This window comes from Hipposideros armiger, unplaced genomic scaffold (genome assembly GCF_001890085.2).
Source record: "Hipposideros armiger isolate ML-2016 unplaced genomic scaffold, ASM189008v1 scaffold_116, whole genome shotgun sequence".
NCBI lineage: Eukaryota > Metazoa > Chordata > Mammalia > Chiroptera > Hipposideridae > Hipposideros > Hipposideros armiger.
This window is the reverse complement of record NW_017731466.1, coordinates 3549671-3567564: the sequence shown is the minus strand read 5'-3', so window position 1 is coordinate 3567564 and position 17894 is coordinate 3549671. Positions and strand designations below refer to the sequence as shown.

At 36.1% G+C, this 17894-nt stretch overlaps 1 protein-coding gene across 3 annotated transcripts in view; it reads left to right on the top strand.

Annotated features, from left to right (window-relative positions):
• The first annotated feature begins 813 nt into the window (after window positions 1-813).
• The window catches only part of THUMPD2 (THUMP domain 2 tRNA and snRNA guanosine methyltransferase), a 33981-nt gene continuing 16900 nt past the window's right edge, over window positions 814-17894 (top strand). The window contains exons 1-6 of one of the 3 annotated variants that reach the window (XM_019647844.1): window positions 814-976; window positions 8169-8294; window positions 9709-10115; window positions 11166-11243; window positions 13270-13322; window positions 14770-14857. In XM_019647844.1, the coding sequence (XP_019503389.1) occupies window positions 9855-10115; window positions 11166-11243; window positions 13270-13322; window positions 14770-14857 (480 nt within the window). In that variant the 5' untranslated portion in view covers window positions 814-976; window positions 8169-8294; window positions 9709-9854. Of the gene's footprint in view, window positions 977-2268; window positions 2489-8168; window positions 8305-9708; window positions 10116-11165; window positions 11244-13269; window positions 13323-14769; window positions 14858-17894 lie in introns of those variants that run through there. The other 2 variants (XM_019647842.1, XM_019647843.1) reach the window with 2 other exon arrangements.

Sequence of the window (17894 nt, the reverse complement as noted above, 5' to 3'; positions counted from 1 at the left end):
CTAAAAACAACATTGTTTGTCTTTGTAATAAGTGAATTAAAACAATGTCACTTATAAACAAGTGCGTTTGAAATCATATTAAACCATGACACAACAATTGCTGCTCACTGTATAACATGGATTTCACTCATTCCAAGTAATATTTTCATTGCCAACGTAAAATTCAGAGTTAAAAAAAAAATCCCTTCAAATACTGGTAAGAGAGCCAATCAAATCAGGTGGCGCAAACTGGACGGTGCATTCATTCCCTTGTTAACAAAGTAGCGCAAGAACTGCGACCTGTTTCATGAACGTCAAGGCATTTTGTTGGAGAGAGGGAATTTCTGCGCTTGGTCCAGAGGATTTCTCAGCTTTTGCCCAATTCTTGGTGAAGACAGAGCAGGGCTCCTTACGGGAGGATAGTAGTGGGAAGGGACAAAGGAGAGAAGAGGAAGTTGGGAGAAATGGAGAAGGCTCATTAATGGTAGGTATTAAGAAGTCTAGGTTCCCGCCTCAACTCAACTGTGGCACTGACTTGCTGTCCCTTGGCCTCTGTAGGCATCAATTTCCTCTATCTGAAAAATAAGGCAAATGGGTTATGATCAATGATATCCCTTCCGCCTGTGATTCTAAATCATTCCAGACGCCTAATCAAGGAGGGTCCAAGCAATTAACCACGGAGACACAACAGGGTCCACCCCCGGTTGACCTGACCCTGCCGCGCGCTCCCTGGCCCGCCAGCCTCTGGCTCCACCCGGCCCTCCCACACCTGCACGCCGCCTCCGAGAACGCGGAAACGCGCCGCGCGCGCGCGCGCGCGCACGCGCCGAGGCCACGTGACCCCGAGCCGCGGGCCCGCGCCGGAGCCGCCATGGCGACGGGGCCGAGAGACCCCGTGTGGCGGCCTGCCGCAGGCGCCCGGTTCTTCTGCACAGTGGGCCGAGGCTTAGAGCCCTTCCTGATGCGGGAGGTGCGGGCGCGGCTGGAGGCCACGGAGGTGAGTGGGCCTCTGCGCGTCCCGGAGGGAAGGAGGGAGGCCCGGTGCCTGCAGCCCTCCCGCCAGGGTACGCCCTAGACCCGGGAGAGCAGTGCGACCCCCGTGTTCTCTGCCACAGACCGACCGTCGCGACGGCCCCCGTCCTCGGACCTTGACTGGCAGGTCCCTTCGTTACTTTTTGAAAGAACCGCCCGTCGTTTTCCCCTACACATCTGTTACCGCACGTCAGTCACGGCTGAAGTTTTTTTTTTTTTTTAGGGGGGTTCAGGCACGTGATTTCCTCGATTCTCCAAAAGCGTTCCATAGTTAGTGCCTGTAATTGGAATTAGACCTGTCAGAGTTCGAATCTTTCCTCCATCCTTTAAATGCAAGTGTGTTCTTCAGGTTCAGTTACTTGACTCTTGTCTGTTTCCTGACGATGATAGCCCTTTATAGGATTGTTAGGAGGATTAAAGGATATAGAAGGACCGTTTGTACAGCAGCCCTTAAACAGGCAGTAAATACTAACTAGAGAAATACTTTTGGAGGCGTCATAGGCCAACATTCAGAGGAACTTAATAGTTGCTGGTATTTATCTGTTGTTCATTTCAGTGAACAGTTTAGGTTCTAGAAGAAGCTGAGCTGACTTCCTGAAAGCAGAGGGAAAAGATGTAATCGAGTAAGGCTTCAGTATCTTGATGGGATACATATATGTGATCGTGTGAATGATGTGTTATTGGAAAAGGAAAGCTTGCTAAATGAACTTGACCACTCCAGCTGCTCCTATATTATAGGAAGCCAACAAAAGGAGTTTCTGCAGTAAGGGGGTAGCAGGGAAAGGAGGTTAGGGGGAGGTCGAGAAAAATGGCATCAGTCTTGCCATTTGTGATTTTGGTCACGGAATTTAATAGAGTGTTGAATGTAGCTAATGTAAAAAAATCAGTATAATAATAACTGCTGACATTAAGTATCTAATATGCTCAGGCACATGTTCTCAGGTCCTTACTCTGTATTCACTTTTTAAATTTTCACAACATATATTTTCATAACCTATAAGATAAGCTCCACATTTAACAGAAAAGGAAAATGAAGCATAGAGAAGTCCAAGAAATTATTCAAGTCCCGAAATCAGAAAATGGCAGAGGTGGGATTTGAAACTAAGCTGTCTGTGAAATCAGGCATGAGTATGTGATCACATTCAGCCCAAGCCGACTGGCTCCCTGGTCCAGTTCCTTGACCACTGTGTGACCATGACATAATGCTACATTGATTTTTTTTTTTTTTTACTGTTAACAGAGTTCTTGGTATGAAAAATAGAAGGCTTGATCCAATCTATGTTGGATTATTAGAGAAAAGAAAGACCCTCTCTGCTTGTTTTCTTCCACCTTCTCTAAAGACAGAATGAGATGGGAAGTTAGTTTAATCACAGCAAGAAAATTCAATTAACTGTAGGAGACAACTTATTGGCAATGAGAAGAATTAAATGCCAAGAAACTTGGAAATTCCCCTATTTTGATATTGTGTGTTTTAAGGGTAGGTATGCCTGGAAATGGAATCTGAACAAATAACCTCTGAAATTTCACCCCAGTTTCTCTAATATAAACTCTCTAAGTTAAAGCAATCCTGAAATAATGATAGCACCTAACATTTATGAAGCACTTAAAATATGTCAGACACATGCATACGTGTTCTGATTTCATGCTCAAAAGAATCCCATATAAGCTATTCTCACTACCATTTTACAAAGAAATAAAGAGAAAACTGATGCTAAGTGATGGAGCTGGGACTTACATTTGAAGCCCACATGCTTTACCACTATGCCAGAGTTTACCGTGGGAAACTACCCTGGAACCTTGCATATAGGTTCTTTTTATAACAGCATGGTAAAAAGTGTATGTGGGCTGTAGAGCCAAAAGACGTGCTCAAATTTTATATCTTCCTTTAACAGATATGTAAATTTGGGCAAATTACTGAGCCCCACTTTCCTTGGATATAGAATAGAGATGATAATACCCACTTTAAATGATTACTGCATTCTTTGGGACAATGATATGTAGTACAGTGTCTGGCAAATAGTAGGTGCTCAATAAATGTTCCCATAGACTGAGATGCATAGGAATACTTAAAATCATTCTTGCAATGACAAGAGGCACTGCTAGAAACTTTGGTTTGCTTCAAGAAAATTAAGAGTGTAAAATCTGAATTTACAAAAACAAAGTAATTCAGAAGTGATTGTTTAATTTTACCAAGTAATCACTCTGGCCTGATCAGTGTTTTCCCAATTTTAGTAAACATAGGAATCACCTAGGAAACTTGTTGAAAATGCGTATCCCCAGTTGCCAGTCCCAGAAGGCAAGCCCAAGGTGTTTGCATTTTAACTTGCGAACTTTCTTCCCATCCAGGTGACTGATACAGGTGCTTCCTCCAACACATAGCTTGCAATAGAAAGCGTCCTGTCTATTCTGTTTAGCTTTTTATCATGGAGAATTTCAAACATACACAAGAGTAGACTAGTTGGATGAATCGCACTCATCAACCAGCTGCTACAACGATCAACTCATGGTGAATTCTGCTCCATTCACACTTCTTCCACTCCCCCGCTCCATGTTTGAAGCAAATCCCAGACATTTCATCTGTGAATATTTGTCTGTATAACTATAATATAAGGATTCTTTTTATAGCATAATATATATAGTATAAGAAATAATATACAGAATGGCTCTTTTTAAAAATACAAACCACAATATCTTTATCACATCTAAAGCAATTCCTTGTCATCAAATATCACGTAGTATTCAGATTTCATCTTGTCTGATAAATGTCACTTTTGTTTTTCAGTTTGTGTATTTTAAAATCAAGATTCACATAAGGTCCATATTGTGATTGGCTGATATTTCTTTAAGTCTCTGTCACTCTGTACATTGCCCCCTCCATTTCTTTCTTTTTTTCTCATTGCAGTCTGTTTTTTTAAAGAAACTGGGTTGTTTGTCCCACAGCCTAGAGCAGGAATCAGCAAACTTTTTCTGTAAAGGCTCAGATAATATTTTAGGCTTTGTGGATCACTTTGTGGATCACTTTGTGGTTTCTATTATGTGTTCTTTGTTGTTGTTTATATGTCCGTTTAAAAAGTTTAAAAATTCTTAGCTCACCAGGTCCAGTGTTCTGACCCCTATTCTAGAGAGGTGCTGTCCACTAGGGGTATCACTAGCCACAATGGCTATTTAAATTTAAATTAAATTAAATTTGAAAATTCACTTTCTCAGGCACATTAGTCACATTTCAAGTGCTTGTCAGCCATATGTGCCCATGCTGACTGTATTGGACAGCAAACATCACAGACAGTTGTTCGACAGCACTGCTAGGATTTCCCCCAGTTTAGGTACTGCCGATTGCATCGCCATAGTCGAATGTGTTTCTGTCCTCTGTATTTCCTGTAAATTGGAATCCTATAAATTGTACCTTGAGCTTGCTCGGCTTCAAGTTTGATTTTTTTTCTTTTCTCCTCGTGGTAGGGCAAACTTCTTTCCAGGTTCCTAAGTATTTTTAAATATTTATATTATATAAATACATGTATTTTATATATAACACATTTATATATTATGTCTATTTTACATAAACATTATATATATATTTTTAGACTACTTTTAAGAACTGTGTTGGGAAAGAGTAAGCTTTACTTTGTAACCATATTTAATGTATGAAATACTTTTATTATAAGAATAATAATAGGAACAGTTATTTTTAAGATAAAATTCAACACGGTAGAGGTGTTCTTAATGCCAGCTAGCCAGAAAGGCCCTGTTAAGCGATTCATAGCAAACCCACATAGCAAAGACTATTTAACCTAACTCCTGAATAAACCAACCAATTTTCAGCTTCTAACAGGGTCATGATAATAGAAGGTAGTGGGATAGAGCTAAGCAGATAGTCTAGTTACTTCATTTAATGGGATGATTGCATAAGATTGCTTTTTTGAAGATTCTCTGAATTCCTTTTAGATTGAATCCCTTTTTAACAATTAATAATACGTTTTTTAATTCTCATCTAAAATGAACCAAAAAAGCTCACACAACACTGTTTTTCCTTCAATAAAGGCTGTTTTTTCATCTTTGTGTTAGACATAAAACCAGCTGATTTTAGACACTTGGTTATGATTTAATTCAAAATGGAAAAACATTGTATATATGAATGAATTTTCAAGTAACAGATATTAGGATGAAATATTCTAAAATGCCACATTTATCCCTAAGAATTGTAATTGAACACCATCCGTTACAAGCAATAAACCAAGAAAATAAAGTAATACTATCTTCACCCATTTTTGAAATCAGAAGCACCGAAATTCATTTTCCCTACTGCTTTAAGGTATAATACCTTATCTTCACAAAGGGCAAACCATACAAGTGCTTTCATATATATGATTATTTGATTTTCACAGTGACTATTCTATAATTTAGTATACTACTTCTGATTATATGCTATTACTTGTAAAAGAAATGTAGGCCTTATGTTACTTTTTAAATAAAGAGAATAAGTTCATTTTGGTTTTGAAAATGTATTTAGCATTTTCATGGATCAACACATCATTCTTATGATTTGACACCTAAATAAATTAAACCTTTTAGGTCCTCTTAATTAACTTCATATTCAGTCATGTTCTTTTTGGAAATCTTTCCCCTGAGCCCCCACCCCCCCCCCACAAGGATATTTTTAGAAAAAACTAATTGTATAAAATGTTTCTCTTAATATTCAAATGAGTAAGAAAAGATAAGATCTTTGTACAGTTAAAGAACTATAAGTTAATGCCTAGATCACTGACTTCAGGTTCAAAATCATTGGTCTAGCTGTTTGCATCAGTTTATTTAGAACTCGAATTTTACAACGATACATTTTCAGTAAAATATTTATTTCAGTTCCCCGAGAGTCTTGGAAAGGTATTTGTTATCATGTCGGTTAACTTTTTTTGTGTCATGGCCTTAATATCAGCCATATTTTTATGTCAAGTAATATAAAATCTGAATTTTTTTAAATGTACTTTTGCAAACTTTGTTTTTAACTTCTAAGCATTTTAAGACATACATTTAGTTTTGACATTAGTAGGACAATGCCACCTTTGTAATGAAGTAAATTTTAGAAATCGGAAGTTCTTGTTTTAGCTAGTTCATTATCCCCTTTAAATATTGATTCCTAAACATTCTTATTTACTACTTCATCTATCTTGATTAGCTGCATTGCTGGTATCTAAGCTATTTGGGCTCCAGTTTTACTTATTTCTCTAGCTTTATTGAGATGTAACTGAAATATAACATTGTGTAAGTTTAAGGTGTACAAGTGTTGATTTGATACATTTATATGTTGCAAAATAATTACTACTGTAGCATTAGTTAACACCTCCATCCTGTCACATAATAACAATTTATATTGTATGGTGAGAACATTTAAGACCTACTCTCTTAGGAATTTTCAAGTATATAATACAATATTATTAGCTATAATCACCGTGCCATCCATTACAACCCCACAGCTTGTTAATCTTATAGCCAGAAGTATTTGGGTTTTAATTGGTGTCAACCTAAGCCTGGCTCATCAGAGATTCTTCTTCATCAAGCTAGAATGGTAACCAGAAAGTACCATTCCAAAAGCTTAATTAGACCACGTCAGATCAAAAAACAAAAAACAACTTGGAGTTCAAGTTGCCATTAAATGAAGCTGCTTAAACACATGGGCTACCCCAAATTCCCTAATGCCTCAGCTCTCAGAGATGACCTAGAATCATGTTAGTCAGCCCATGGCCACTGCTGAAAGAATTCCAGGACAATCCACATCCATCTTGAACTTAAGGGAGTTGGGCTACCCCAAAAGATTTAGGATCCCGTTGGTATTGAGCACCATTTGCCATACCTCATTAGACTCCCTATGAGTTGGTGCTCTTTTTTTTTTTTAACTTTAATAATTTTTTATTTTTCAATTACAGCTGACATACAATATATTAGTTTCAGATGTACAACATAGTGATAGACATTTCTATAACCTACGAAGCTCTTTTCATTTTTCTTTCTTCCGATTTTTACCACATATTCATCCTGTTTCCACAGCCTGTTTCTGCTTGATGCATATTTCTTCTATCCATTTTTCAGTTCCCACAGCTAAATGTCTCATTATTTCTACCTCGGTAACCTTACTTCTCCCTCCAGCTTCACATTCTACATTCAGTCTTTTATGCTTCTTCCAAAGTAATTTTTTTCTGCCAACTAATTCAGTGCTGTCAGTTTTCATCAGAACTCTATAATGGTTGACCATTACCATCTGTGGTACTCCATTTCATGACCGTTTATCAAGCTGGCCTGAGCTACACCATCCATCCACCTGACACTCTCAATCAGCATAACACAGTACATGTTGCCATGCTAACTTATACTTTATTCAGCCAGGTTGTCACTCCCACCTTTGCATCTTGCCCTTTGTTCTTTTGTTAGAATCCCTCTTCCCAAATCTTGTAGGATTCTTCTCTGAGACTTTTACTAATAAGGGCTTCGAAATTCAGTGCTACTTATTGTACATACAGCTTATCAATCAGTTTATTAAAGCTTTGTGGTTTTCTTCTGGCTTTAATTCACATTGTAGTCTTATAAATTTTACATTTTAATTTGTATGTTACAGTATGTCTGTTACATTGTTAGTCATTAGGATATATTCCCCTGGTAGACCACAAGGTAGGTTTTTAATAAATACCCACTGATATGTTAACCTTGGGCTGTGTACCTAATTTGTCCTATCCATTATGCCTTTTCTTTGCCCGCTTTCAAATTGTATGTGAGATTTGTCAATATAGTTACTGAATATTTTGTGTCCTGTTTTTCTAGTAGTGTGTGCACACATTTTCATAAGCACACTTTACAAAAAGTAACAACATAAAAAGATTATGGTCATGGTCACTGTGCGATTTTATACAGATTTTTTCATCTAAGCCTCATTTTCCTAATCTGTAAAGTGGGGGTGATAAAAATCTACCTTAGAGAGTTGTTATAAGGATTGGGAGGCAGAAATGTATTCAGAGTGCTTACTACAGTGTCTGACAAGTAGTAGATACTTCATGAAATGGTCCTTTTAATTATTGTTAACCTAGATGCTATGTTTTAATTCATTAAGGGGAGAAAAGGAAAATGGTTCTTTACACTGGACTATATTAATATCTATTTTTTTCTGTCTCTAGGTTGAATATATTTTAGGAAAAGTTCTTTTTACCACCTGTTCTGACTTGAATATGCTGAAAAAGTTAAAATCTGCAGAAAGACTATTTTTGCTGATTAAAAAGCAGTTTCCATTTAATGTTTCTTCTGTAAGTAAAGGTATGGTATATACCTATTGCTTTTACCCACATAATATGTTGTACTCTACATTGTTAAGTTTAATAATACATATGTAACTATTTCACATTTTTAAGTGAAATATATAGCTATTTTCACATTCATTCATACCTATGGGATCATAAATTATGTATTTTTCTGTATTTCCTAAATATTATAACCTAATTGTATTATCACCTAATGTGTCTCTTCTTTTTGCAGTCTGTTGCCTATATTCTGAGATTTCAGTGTCTTAAATCACGTTTTTTCCCCTGCGAATTATGATCAGACACCTTCTCTAGAGATATGTATGGTCAATTGCATTTATTTAGATTTAAGAGCTTGCAATAACCCAAAATGCATTGTTTTAATAAATTGGTCAGCACTATCACCTTATAAATTTTAATGATGATTGATATAATTGGAAAAGTACTACATAGTAAATTTTCCTATTTGGGGGACCTTAAATGTTTGAATACATTTACAGTCATTTATAAAGCATTAAGTTAAAAAGGACTTAAGGGATTTCCTGTCCATTTCCTAATTTTATAAATATGCTGCTAAAATAGTTTAAGGATCTTGATAAAAGCATCAAAAAAGGGTCAGACACTGCTGGATTAAACATTGCCTTAAACTTCATTTTGATTGCTGATTGTGTACAAGAGATCATGTAATCATACAGTCTACAATAAATGTGTCAAGAAAGATATAAATGGGCAAGAAATCAAGACAGGGAAGAAAGAGTATTTTAAAGCACATCGTAATTATACTGTGGACTCGATATAATTTCCTTCCAGTATTCCAATACTCTCATCATTAGAGAAACACAGTAATTAGTCTCAGATCATTTGATAACCTTTGTTCATTTACTGAGCATGCTGGCCGTCCCTAAGTTATGAATGGGTTGTGTACCTGAGTGTTACTCTATGGAAACTCATTTTATGATGTGTACTAATATTTATGATCTAAATTAATCTCAGGATTCAGTGCTCTGTTTCTGAGCTCTGTGTTTTGCAATTGATTCTATTTTTTTTAAACTTAGTTTTTATAGGCAAGATCGGCATTATTTCAACGATCGATACACTATATGCATATATTGAAGCGATACATATATTGGACAAATTATCTTGCTACAATATATAATAATTCTATGGGAATTTTAAAACAGTTTTGATGTTATGTATGGAATATAACTATGAGCCTTAAAAAAAATGAGCCTTATTCTGCATAATAATTTTATGCTAAATGATATAAGTTCCAGATGAAAATGAAGTCATTTTTCATGTAGTGATTTAAAAAAACAAACTTATTTTAAAGAAATAGAGGTAATGGAATTTGGGGGTGATGAATATAATAGACTGTCTTTAAAGCTTCAATATAGAATAAACTGAAATTTTATTTATTTAGGAAAAATATTTAGTGAAGTGCAAAGACTTATAAATGACGACCCTGAGAGTTGGTTGAATGTCATTTCAATCTGGAAAAATCTTCTTGAACTTGATGCAAAAAAGGAAAAACTTTCTCAAAGAGATGCTAACCCACAAAAAATAAAAATGGGAAAAAATGACACCATCATTGGTAAGAAATTAAAAATAGAACAAATGCAAGAGACAGAAGAGAATAGGGAATGCCAGCTGGAAAAACAAACAGAAGAAACATTGGAGCAAGGAGATTCTCTCACTAAAAGAGAAAAATTGCAAGAAGACTTTCCGAATGATGTAGCGAAAGCAGCTGATACTCATAATGAGAACAACTTGACTTTCAGAGTTTCTTGTCGCTGCAGTGGAGCTATTGCAAAGACCTTTACTGCACAGGTACACTCACCTCCAAAGTGGGTTCCCATTTTCTAAAAGAATTAATGACTCTTTAGATTTAAAATGAGCTGAAAATCTTTCACGTAATAGATAACTAGGCTCAGGCAGATAACTAGGCCTTGTATCATGTAATTAAATCTCTTTAAAAATGCATTTTTCATTTTAACTTGACCTCAGATGCTTAAGAGGAACAGTATGCCGTTCCATGTAATGACCGCCTTTTACTTTCTTCCCCCAGATTTCCTTAAATTCATAGATATCCATTGCACTTGAAAACCCTAATATCATGATCCTAAGATTTTTGGGTTTCTCTTCAGTTCAGTTCTGTGTTTAATGAGTGATTACTTTGCCCCTATGCCCTGTATGTGGAATTGTCACCAGGACTCAGACTGCAAATACGTAAATGCACTCAAGGTCTCAACTATCTAGGGGAGAGGGAACATTACAGATTCCTGTGATGTTCCTGTTGACAGGTTCCTGTTGACCATTTCAAAGTTCAGTGATATAAAGGGCACAGGTCTGGGTTCTTTGGCCAACCGTAAAATCAGACAGACCCTAAAGTTTGAATCTAATGTTACTGATCTGGTCATCCTTAAACATAGAGGCTTGCAGTCAGTAAAAAGTTAATCTTTCTGCTTGCATCTATTGGGTTGTCGGAAAAGTCATGACATATTTTTCTGTTTTTCATTGCAAAAATGCTTCATGACTTTTCTGACAACCCAATATTTCTAAACCCCAGAATGGCCTTATTTATCAGGTCCTTATCTTCTTATTTCATATACCTAAAATTATAAAAATAGAGGTTACACATGAGTAGATGTTAATGCCATAGAATGTGTTGGGGGTGGGGCAGATAAAGAGGTAAAATACAGCCCTTATTGCCTTAGATAGAAAATGCTTTAGTGTAGTATTTTAATATTGTAATTATAAATTACCATCAGATAGCCTGACTTGATTTTCCTACAGGCTCTGTTAGTTTTCGCTTATATTTGAACTTAAAATTTTCATTTTTAGTATTCTTATCTTTTCTATAACTTGCTGCTTTTCCAGGAGATAGGAAGAATAGTTGGAATTGCCCTCATGAAACAGTTTGGATGGAAAGCAGATTTGAGGAATCCAAATTTAGAGGTAATGAATGTTCATTTTATTTTATATACTTATAACCTAATTCTTTAAAGATGATGTCAGCTATCTTATTGTACTTTCCAATTGTGCCGTAGAGTTTCAAAATGCATGTCTATATGGATCCAGCAGTCTATTTTCTCTTTAGCAGTACAACAGTACAGATAATTTTGCTAAAAGTTTTCACTGTGAAAATGTCTTCTCCAAATAAGGTGTTTTGGAATGGAATTGTTTTGTCACAGTTGAACTAGAAAACATTTATTGTAAGGTTGCAGAGATGCTCTCTACCATCGCTGTAATAGATAACAAGTCTCTGTGATAAGAAATTCTAGCTAATGTTAAAAAAAAGAAAACAGAAAGGCCTGCACAAGATTCAATAGTGTATTAATAGTGGCATTATTAGGGTTATGGGTTTATGCTTTGCTTTTATTTTTCTCTTTTTTAAAATAATGAGGTTACACTATTTTTAATTGGAACAAGGTAAAACATTTGGAGAAATAAATACTAGCTATAAATATCCTTCACTATCTTTTGAGAACTATCTCATAAATTTGACAGGTAGTTTAGTCATTTGTAATTCATTAATTCATAAATTTATTGTTACATAGCTTTTAATGAAGTAATAGCTGGCTAAATCAGAACATTTTGTGTTGTTTTATTTTTAAATGTCTTATGTGATGTTTTTCACTTTTAAAAAGTAATGCCTGCTGTATGTTTTTTATTGCTCTCATGCAAAATACTTTGACCCCAAGGATACCTTGACATTAGAGCATCTTCCTTTTGTCTCCCCTTTCAGTTCTCTTCTGCTCTCCTGGTTTTCACCTCTTCATCTACCTCTGACTCTCACTGTCTCAGAATGATGGTTTTTGTGCATAGTTGAGCTCATAAATTAATATTGTTAATTTAATTCCTCTTAACACAATTAATGATAGCTGTTATTGGTAGAAATAATCAACACACAGCAATATTGACATCACTGAAATCACACGTAGTAAAATCTGTGACTAAAATTGACAGAAGAATCAAATCTTAACAAATTTTGTTCTGCAAAATTAATAGAAAAATTTTATAGGGGTGAAGCTGTTCTTAATAACATTTGATATATAAAATTTTCAGTATATCATATCTTTAGTATGAATTTTACATTAAAAATTAATCTCAATAAATTATTTTGCTAAAATGAATAATATAAAAAATTTGAAGCTTTACCTATAATGATCACAGAATTAAATTGACTAAAGGGAGTCTATTCCAGATCATTCTTATTTTGATGAAAATTTATCAATATTGGAATAATCCTGATTAAACTACATAGATTAAAAATAACCTTGGGATGAAAATATTGGGGTTTAAATGCTCTTGACGTCAAACCGGAAGATTAGAATACAGTATTCCATAAACCTCATCAGACTACAAAAGCAGCATTCTAACTTATAAAATGTATGTGGACTACTGATTATAACTTGAGACTTTTAAATCATCTCTATGGCCTCACAAGAGAAAGGTAATAGAAAGGAAGGAGCTTGCCTATAGGTGGTAGAGAAAGAAAAATGTCACCATATATTTGGCCCTAAGAAAGTTTTCTGTCATCCTAAAAGTATGTATAGCTTGTGACAGTCCTATGTGCTAAAAGTATGTGTAGCCTGTGACAGTCCTATGTGGCCTCGGGTCTTATTTGAGGTTAGAATTAGGGTGGATTTAGGAAGTCTTCTGTAACCCAAAATGTTGAAAAGTCTGATCCAGCTTGGATAATTCAGAGTATCTCTGGGAAGACAGTTGGTCTTGAGTTCTTCACATGATTCTCCATATAGCTTGTATTCCAAATTAACCTCAGAATTTTTCTACGAAAGGTACTTAAAATTTGCTTCACATCTGCTCAAGAAAAAATACTATAGAACATTTTTCTAGATATGACAAATAAGGCCTTGGAATTTCTTATTAAAATATAGGTTTGAAACAGAAGTTTTCAAATCGTCAGTAATTTGGTAACGCATTTCCTGTTCCATGCTAACTTCTCTATTTGTTCTTTCAGATCTTCATACACCTAAGTGACATTTACTCCGTGGTGGGAATTCCCGTGTTCAGGTAGATATTGGATTTTGTGCTTCAGGTTTGTCCCTCAGGAGAGTTTGTAAAATTGAGAACTTCATGCTTTTCATTTATACTTTGAAACATTGACATAACAGGGGATTAAAGGCAAAGCGTTTGAATTCTTGGGCCAGTCAAGTATTTTAATGGAGCTTAGTGGATAAAATGTGATCTGACCAGTTAGAGCTCTGAAAGATCTTATCACAATAATCTGCTGATTACATGATTCATACTGAAAATTATGTCTAATTATTTCTATTATTAAATCATTTTCATAGGCCCATATTTAAGCTAAAGTTGTTAGTCTGTTGACATCTTAGAGTTTTAATTAAAATAGAAAATACAGCACAGTTCCTGAAATTCACCTTGTACATGAACTGTGTGCAACTGTGCCATCCTGTACACATATGGTGGATAAAAACTGTAGATTTCAAGTCTGCCATCTCCACAGATTAACTGCAAGTTTGTGCAAATTATTATATTCCTCTGCTATAAAATCAAGAAAATAGTAGTACCTACTTCTTTGCTTTGTGGTTGGGATTAAATGACATAACCTACATGAAAATGCTTGGTACTATTCCTAGGATACAGGAAGTGTTGAATAAATGTTTTATTTTTTAAACAGATCAGCAACTAGAGAGGGAAGAAAGGAGCATTTATTAGAATAAGACTAATTCATTCAATTAATTTCAGTTGAAATGTCTAATGAATACTTAACTATATGCTAAGCATTATGCTACATATTCAACATTCAAAGGTGGGAAAGATGGATAAGATCAAGGAATTCAGCCTAGTGGTGGAACAGAATTAGAAAAGAAGACCTGACTTGGAGGACGGTATGCAAAAGAACATAGGGAAGAATCACTTAATGAATCACTTAAATGGGAAATGGCTGCTTTAGCATAGACAATGCAATGCCATGCTTCATTTAATTTTTTTGAAAAAGATGCAAATGAGCAAAAAGCAAACTTACAAAAGGGACTTTTTATAGAAAACTAGTTCAAAGGTTACCACCCATTGAGCCCTACTTCCCACAGTACATCTCTGTCAGAAAATAGTGTGTTCTCCTTGATGAGTCCAGATCAGCCAGAAAAAGTCTCTTCTGTATGGGAAGACAGGGAAGTATTAAACACTTCAGAAAGATTTCCCTCGTGTGTGATTACATTTTTATAAGTTAAACACACAAGGGTTTAAATTTCTGTTATCTAAAATTTTACCTTTTTGAAATACCACGCTGGCTGGTAAAACAAAGTGCCAACTAGAGAAGGTATCCTTGTAATGTTTAAACTCTCTCCAACGAGGGAATACTTTCCTGTGTATTGTATGAACATGTTAAAATAACTTCATAGATAGGGACAATGCTCGTCATTTTTATTTATATCAGGTTCCTCTTTAACTTACAGCAACGTGGAGTATACGTATCATCAGGTTCTTTTCTTTGTAGGGTTCCTTTAGCCAGCAGAGATTATATCAGGACGACAGGACTGAGATCTACCATAGCATGGGCGATGGCCTCCGTCGCTGAAATTAAGGTGAGGAAAATGCTTTCGTTCTTATTAATATAATAGGAAGTCCTTTCCATAATTAACTTCTACAGTCTCTTACTGATGGACATCTTGGTTGCTTTCTTTTCCTTTCCTTTCTTTTCTCTTTTTTTGTTCTTGCTGTTGTTGCCATTACACATAGGAAGTACTATAGTGATACGTTCTTATATATATTGTTGAACTTCTGAGAGTATTTTGACTATGAAAAAGCTGGGTCAAAAGATAGCTACATTTTATTATTATTTTTTTTAAAGATTTTATTGGGTAGTTAGGGGAGGGGAACAGACAAGTTGCTGTCCTTTTGTTCTTCAGTCTAGTTGTGGAGGACGTCGCTTCACTGGCCCATGTTGGTATTATCATTGTGCTCTTCCCGGATGAGGCAGATCAGTCGCCGGACGGCCGCTCACGGTGGCTCTTGGCAGCTCACACCGGCTGCCGGCCGCTCATACTGGCTGCGGGCCACCCACTGCAGCAGGGGCTGCAGCCTATGCCATCGCTGGCGACTCACAGCAGCCCAGCTCCAGGTTGAGCAGTTGTTCACCATCTTAGCTGTAGATGGTGCAGTGTCACTGGCCCCCATGTGGGATCCGAACCGGGGCCCTGCTGCTCAGAGCTGGCGTCCCAAGCCAGCTCTTAACCAATGCGCCACTCGGCTGGCCCCATTGTATTATTTCTAATTGTTTGTCACAATCATGTGTCCTGTAAAACCTCTACTTCTTAAATTTCTTTTCCTATGACCGAGATCTTAATTTTTGTAAATGTCCCATGGACATAAGAAAAGAATTTTATTTTCTATCCATTGTCCTCTATGTCTTATGTTACTATTTTATATCTGCTCAATTTTGGAAGAGGTGATTTGAAATCTCATTCTGATTTTTTTAAGTTTTTGCATTTTTATTAGTTATTGCTTTATTCAGCTGCTCTGTCACTTGGTATATGCACATTTATGACTGCTATCACTTCTTGTGAATTGTGCCTTTTTATTGTTGCATAAAGTTCTCTTTATCTTGATTAGTGAGTTTAAACTTAAATTTCACTGTGTCTTATTATAGTTTCACTCCTTCCTTTTTCTTTGCATTCGCCTAATTTTTCTTTGACCCTGGCATACTTTCAGTCTGTTTTTTCACAAACACACAGCTTTGTTTTTATCCCACTCTGATGGTCTCTAGCTTTTGATTAGGGAACTCAGTAGTATGATAGACACACCTGATAGTATTTCTCCTATTTTCCTCTGTTTATAACATCTTACAGTTCCCCTTTTTATTTTTGTTAGGGAAATCATGTTACTTGGTAATCATTTTATTGTTCCCCCTGAGGCCAGAGATTTTACTTGGTTGTGCTATCCATGAATGGCTCCCTTTCCCAGCTCTCTTAATTAAACACATAGGACTCAACTATTACTTTATAACAAGACATTTACTCCTTCCTCTGCCAAGACACTCTAACCTTCCCCGTCTCCTCCCTCTTCCCTAACATAGGATGAGACCTCTACAGTACTTTTTTCTCTTCTCCAGCTGCTTTACTCCTCCCTCCAGTGAGACCTTTGAAACATTTTACCTCCTTTCCCTCCCTACCCCCAACTACTAGACTGAACTAAATTATTCATCATGTATCAGGTTCCCCTTAAAATATATCCCTTCTGTCTCTAAAGTTCTTATTTAGCACTTACATTATACAGCCTGTCCTTAATTCTTAAGATAGAGTTGTGTATGACAAACACATATTTTTGCATAAACACACAAAGATATGTTGCAGGGCCTGTCACTCCTCACCATTGTTCTTCATTTGTCTTTTCCCACTTGAGGTCTCTGCTCTGGTTTATTTATTGCTTAGTTAAGGTCCTGTCTTAGGCATTTTCCTCAAATGTGTTATTTAAATAATATACTGTCTGAGTTTCTGTATACCCTCAGATCTCTTCCTTTCATCCTAGGTGTGCCCGTCTTGGCTTGAGTTGTTGTCCTTTGCTCTCAGATGTCTATAGATGCTGTCCCATTGTCTTAGCTTCTGGTGGCATAGATGAGCTGTCCAGGCCAGTACGATTTTTCTTTTCCTCTAGCTACCTTGTTCTTTCTGTTTAGCAGCTTGTAAGACTTTTCTCTTTAATCCTATAAAGTTCAGGAACATTACGAGGATGTACTTATATAAGTGTCTTTTCTAGTCAGCCCATAACTCAGTGAGTCTGACGGCCTGGGTTCTAATTCCAGCCCCACCACTTACTGGCTGGGGAACTTTGGGCAAGATACTGAACATCTCTGTGCCTCAGTCTCTTATTAGCAAGATGAAAAGAATAGTCTCGTAGGGTCATGTGAGGATTAAGCGAATTAGCATTTATCACATGATTAGAACAGTGCTGCCATATTAGAACATGTATAAATATTAGCTGCTGCTATAGTAATAATTATAGTTATAATTATTTGATATACATAATTATAAAAATTATTATTTCTCTAGCTCAGGGACTTTTTTTTCATTATTTAATTATTATTACCTCCACTGCTTTGTGTTAGTGACTTTAACCTTAAACCGTTATCTTTTTTCTGCTTCTGAAATGCTTGTTATGAATATGTTCAGCTTCATGGAGCCGTCCTCCAAGTCACTTACGCTTTCTCACGTGGATTCCATCACTTTATATTTTGGATCTGCATTTTGAGTTATTCTTGAACATTTATCTTGCAGGTTATAACAAGAGTGATAGAGTTATGCTCTAATTTATTTATTGAAATTTTTAGCTTCACACTCATGGGTTTTAGCTTTGGAAAGTTGTGTGTATGTGTGTGTGCGCGTGTGCTACATTTGAATATCTCTAGAAGCTCTTCTTTTGTTCAGATGTTTATCTGTCTTTTCCAGTAGTTCTTTTTCATTGAATGAGTGTTCTGATTGTTTTGCCAGTTTATTCTCTGAATGCTGATGTACCTCCTACCTCCCCGCTCCCCTTAGCTGTGCCATTGTTTTTCTTTGTTAGCTCACTGAGGCTCAAGTGTGGTCATTAAAGTATTTTAAGTGGCTGGAATCCTATTGATGGTAC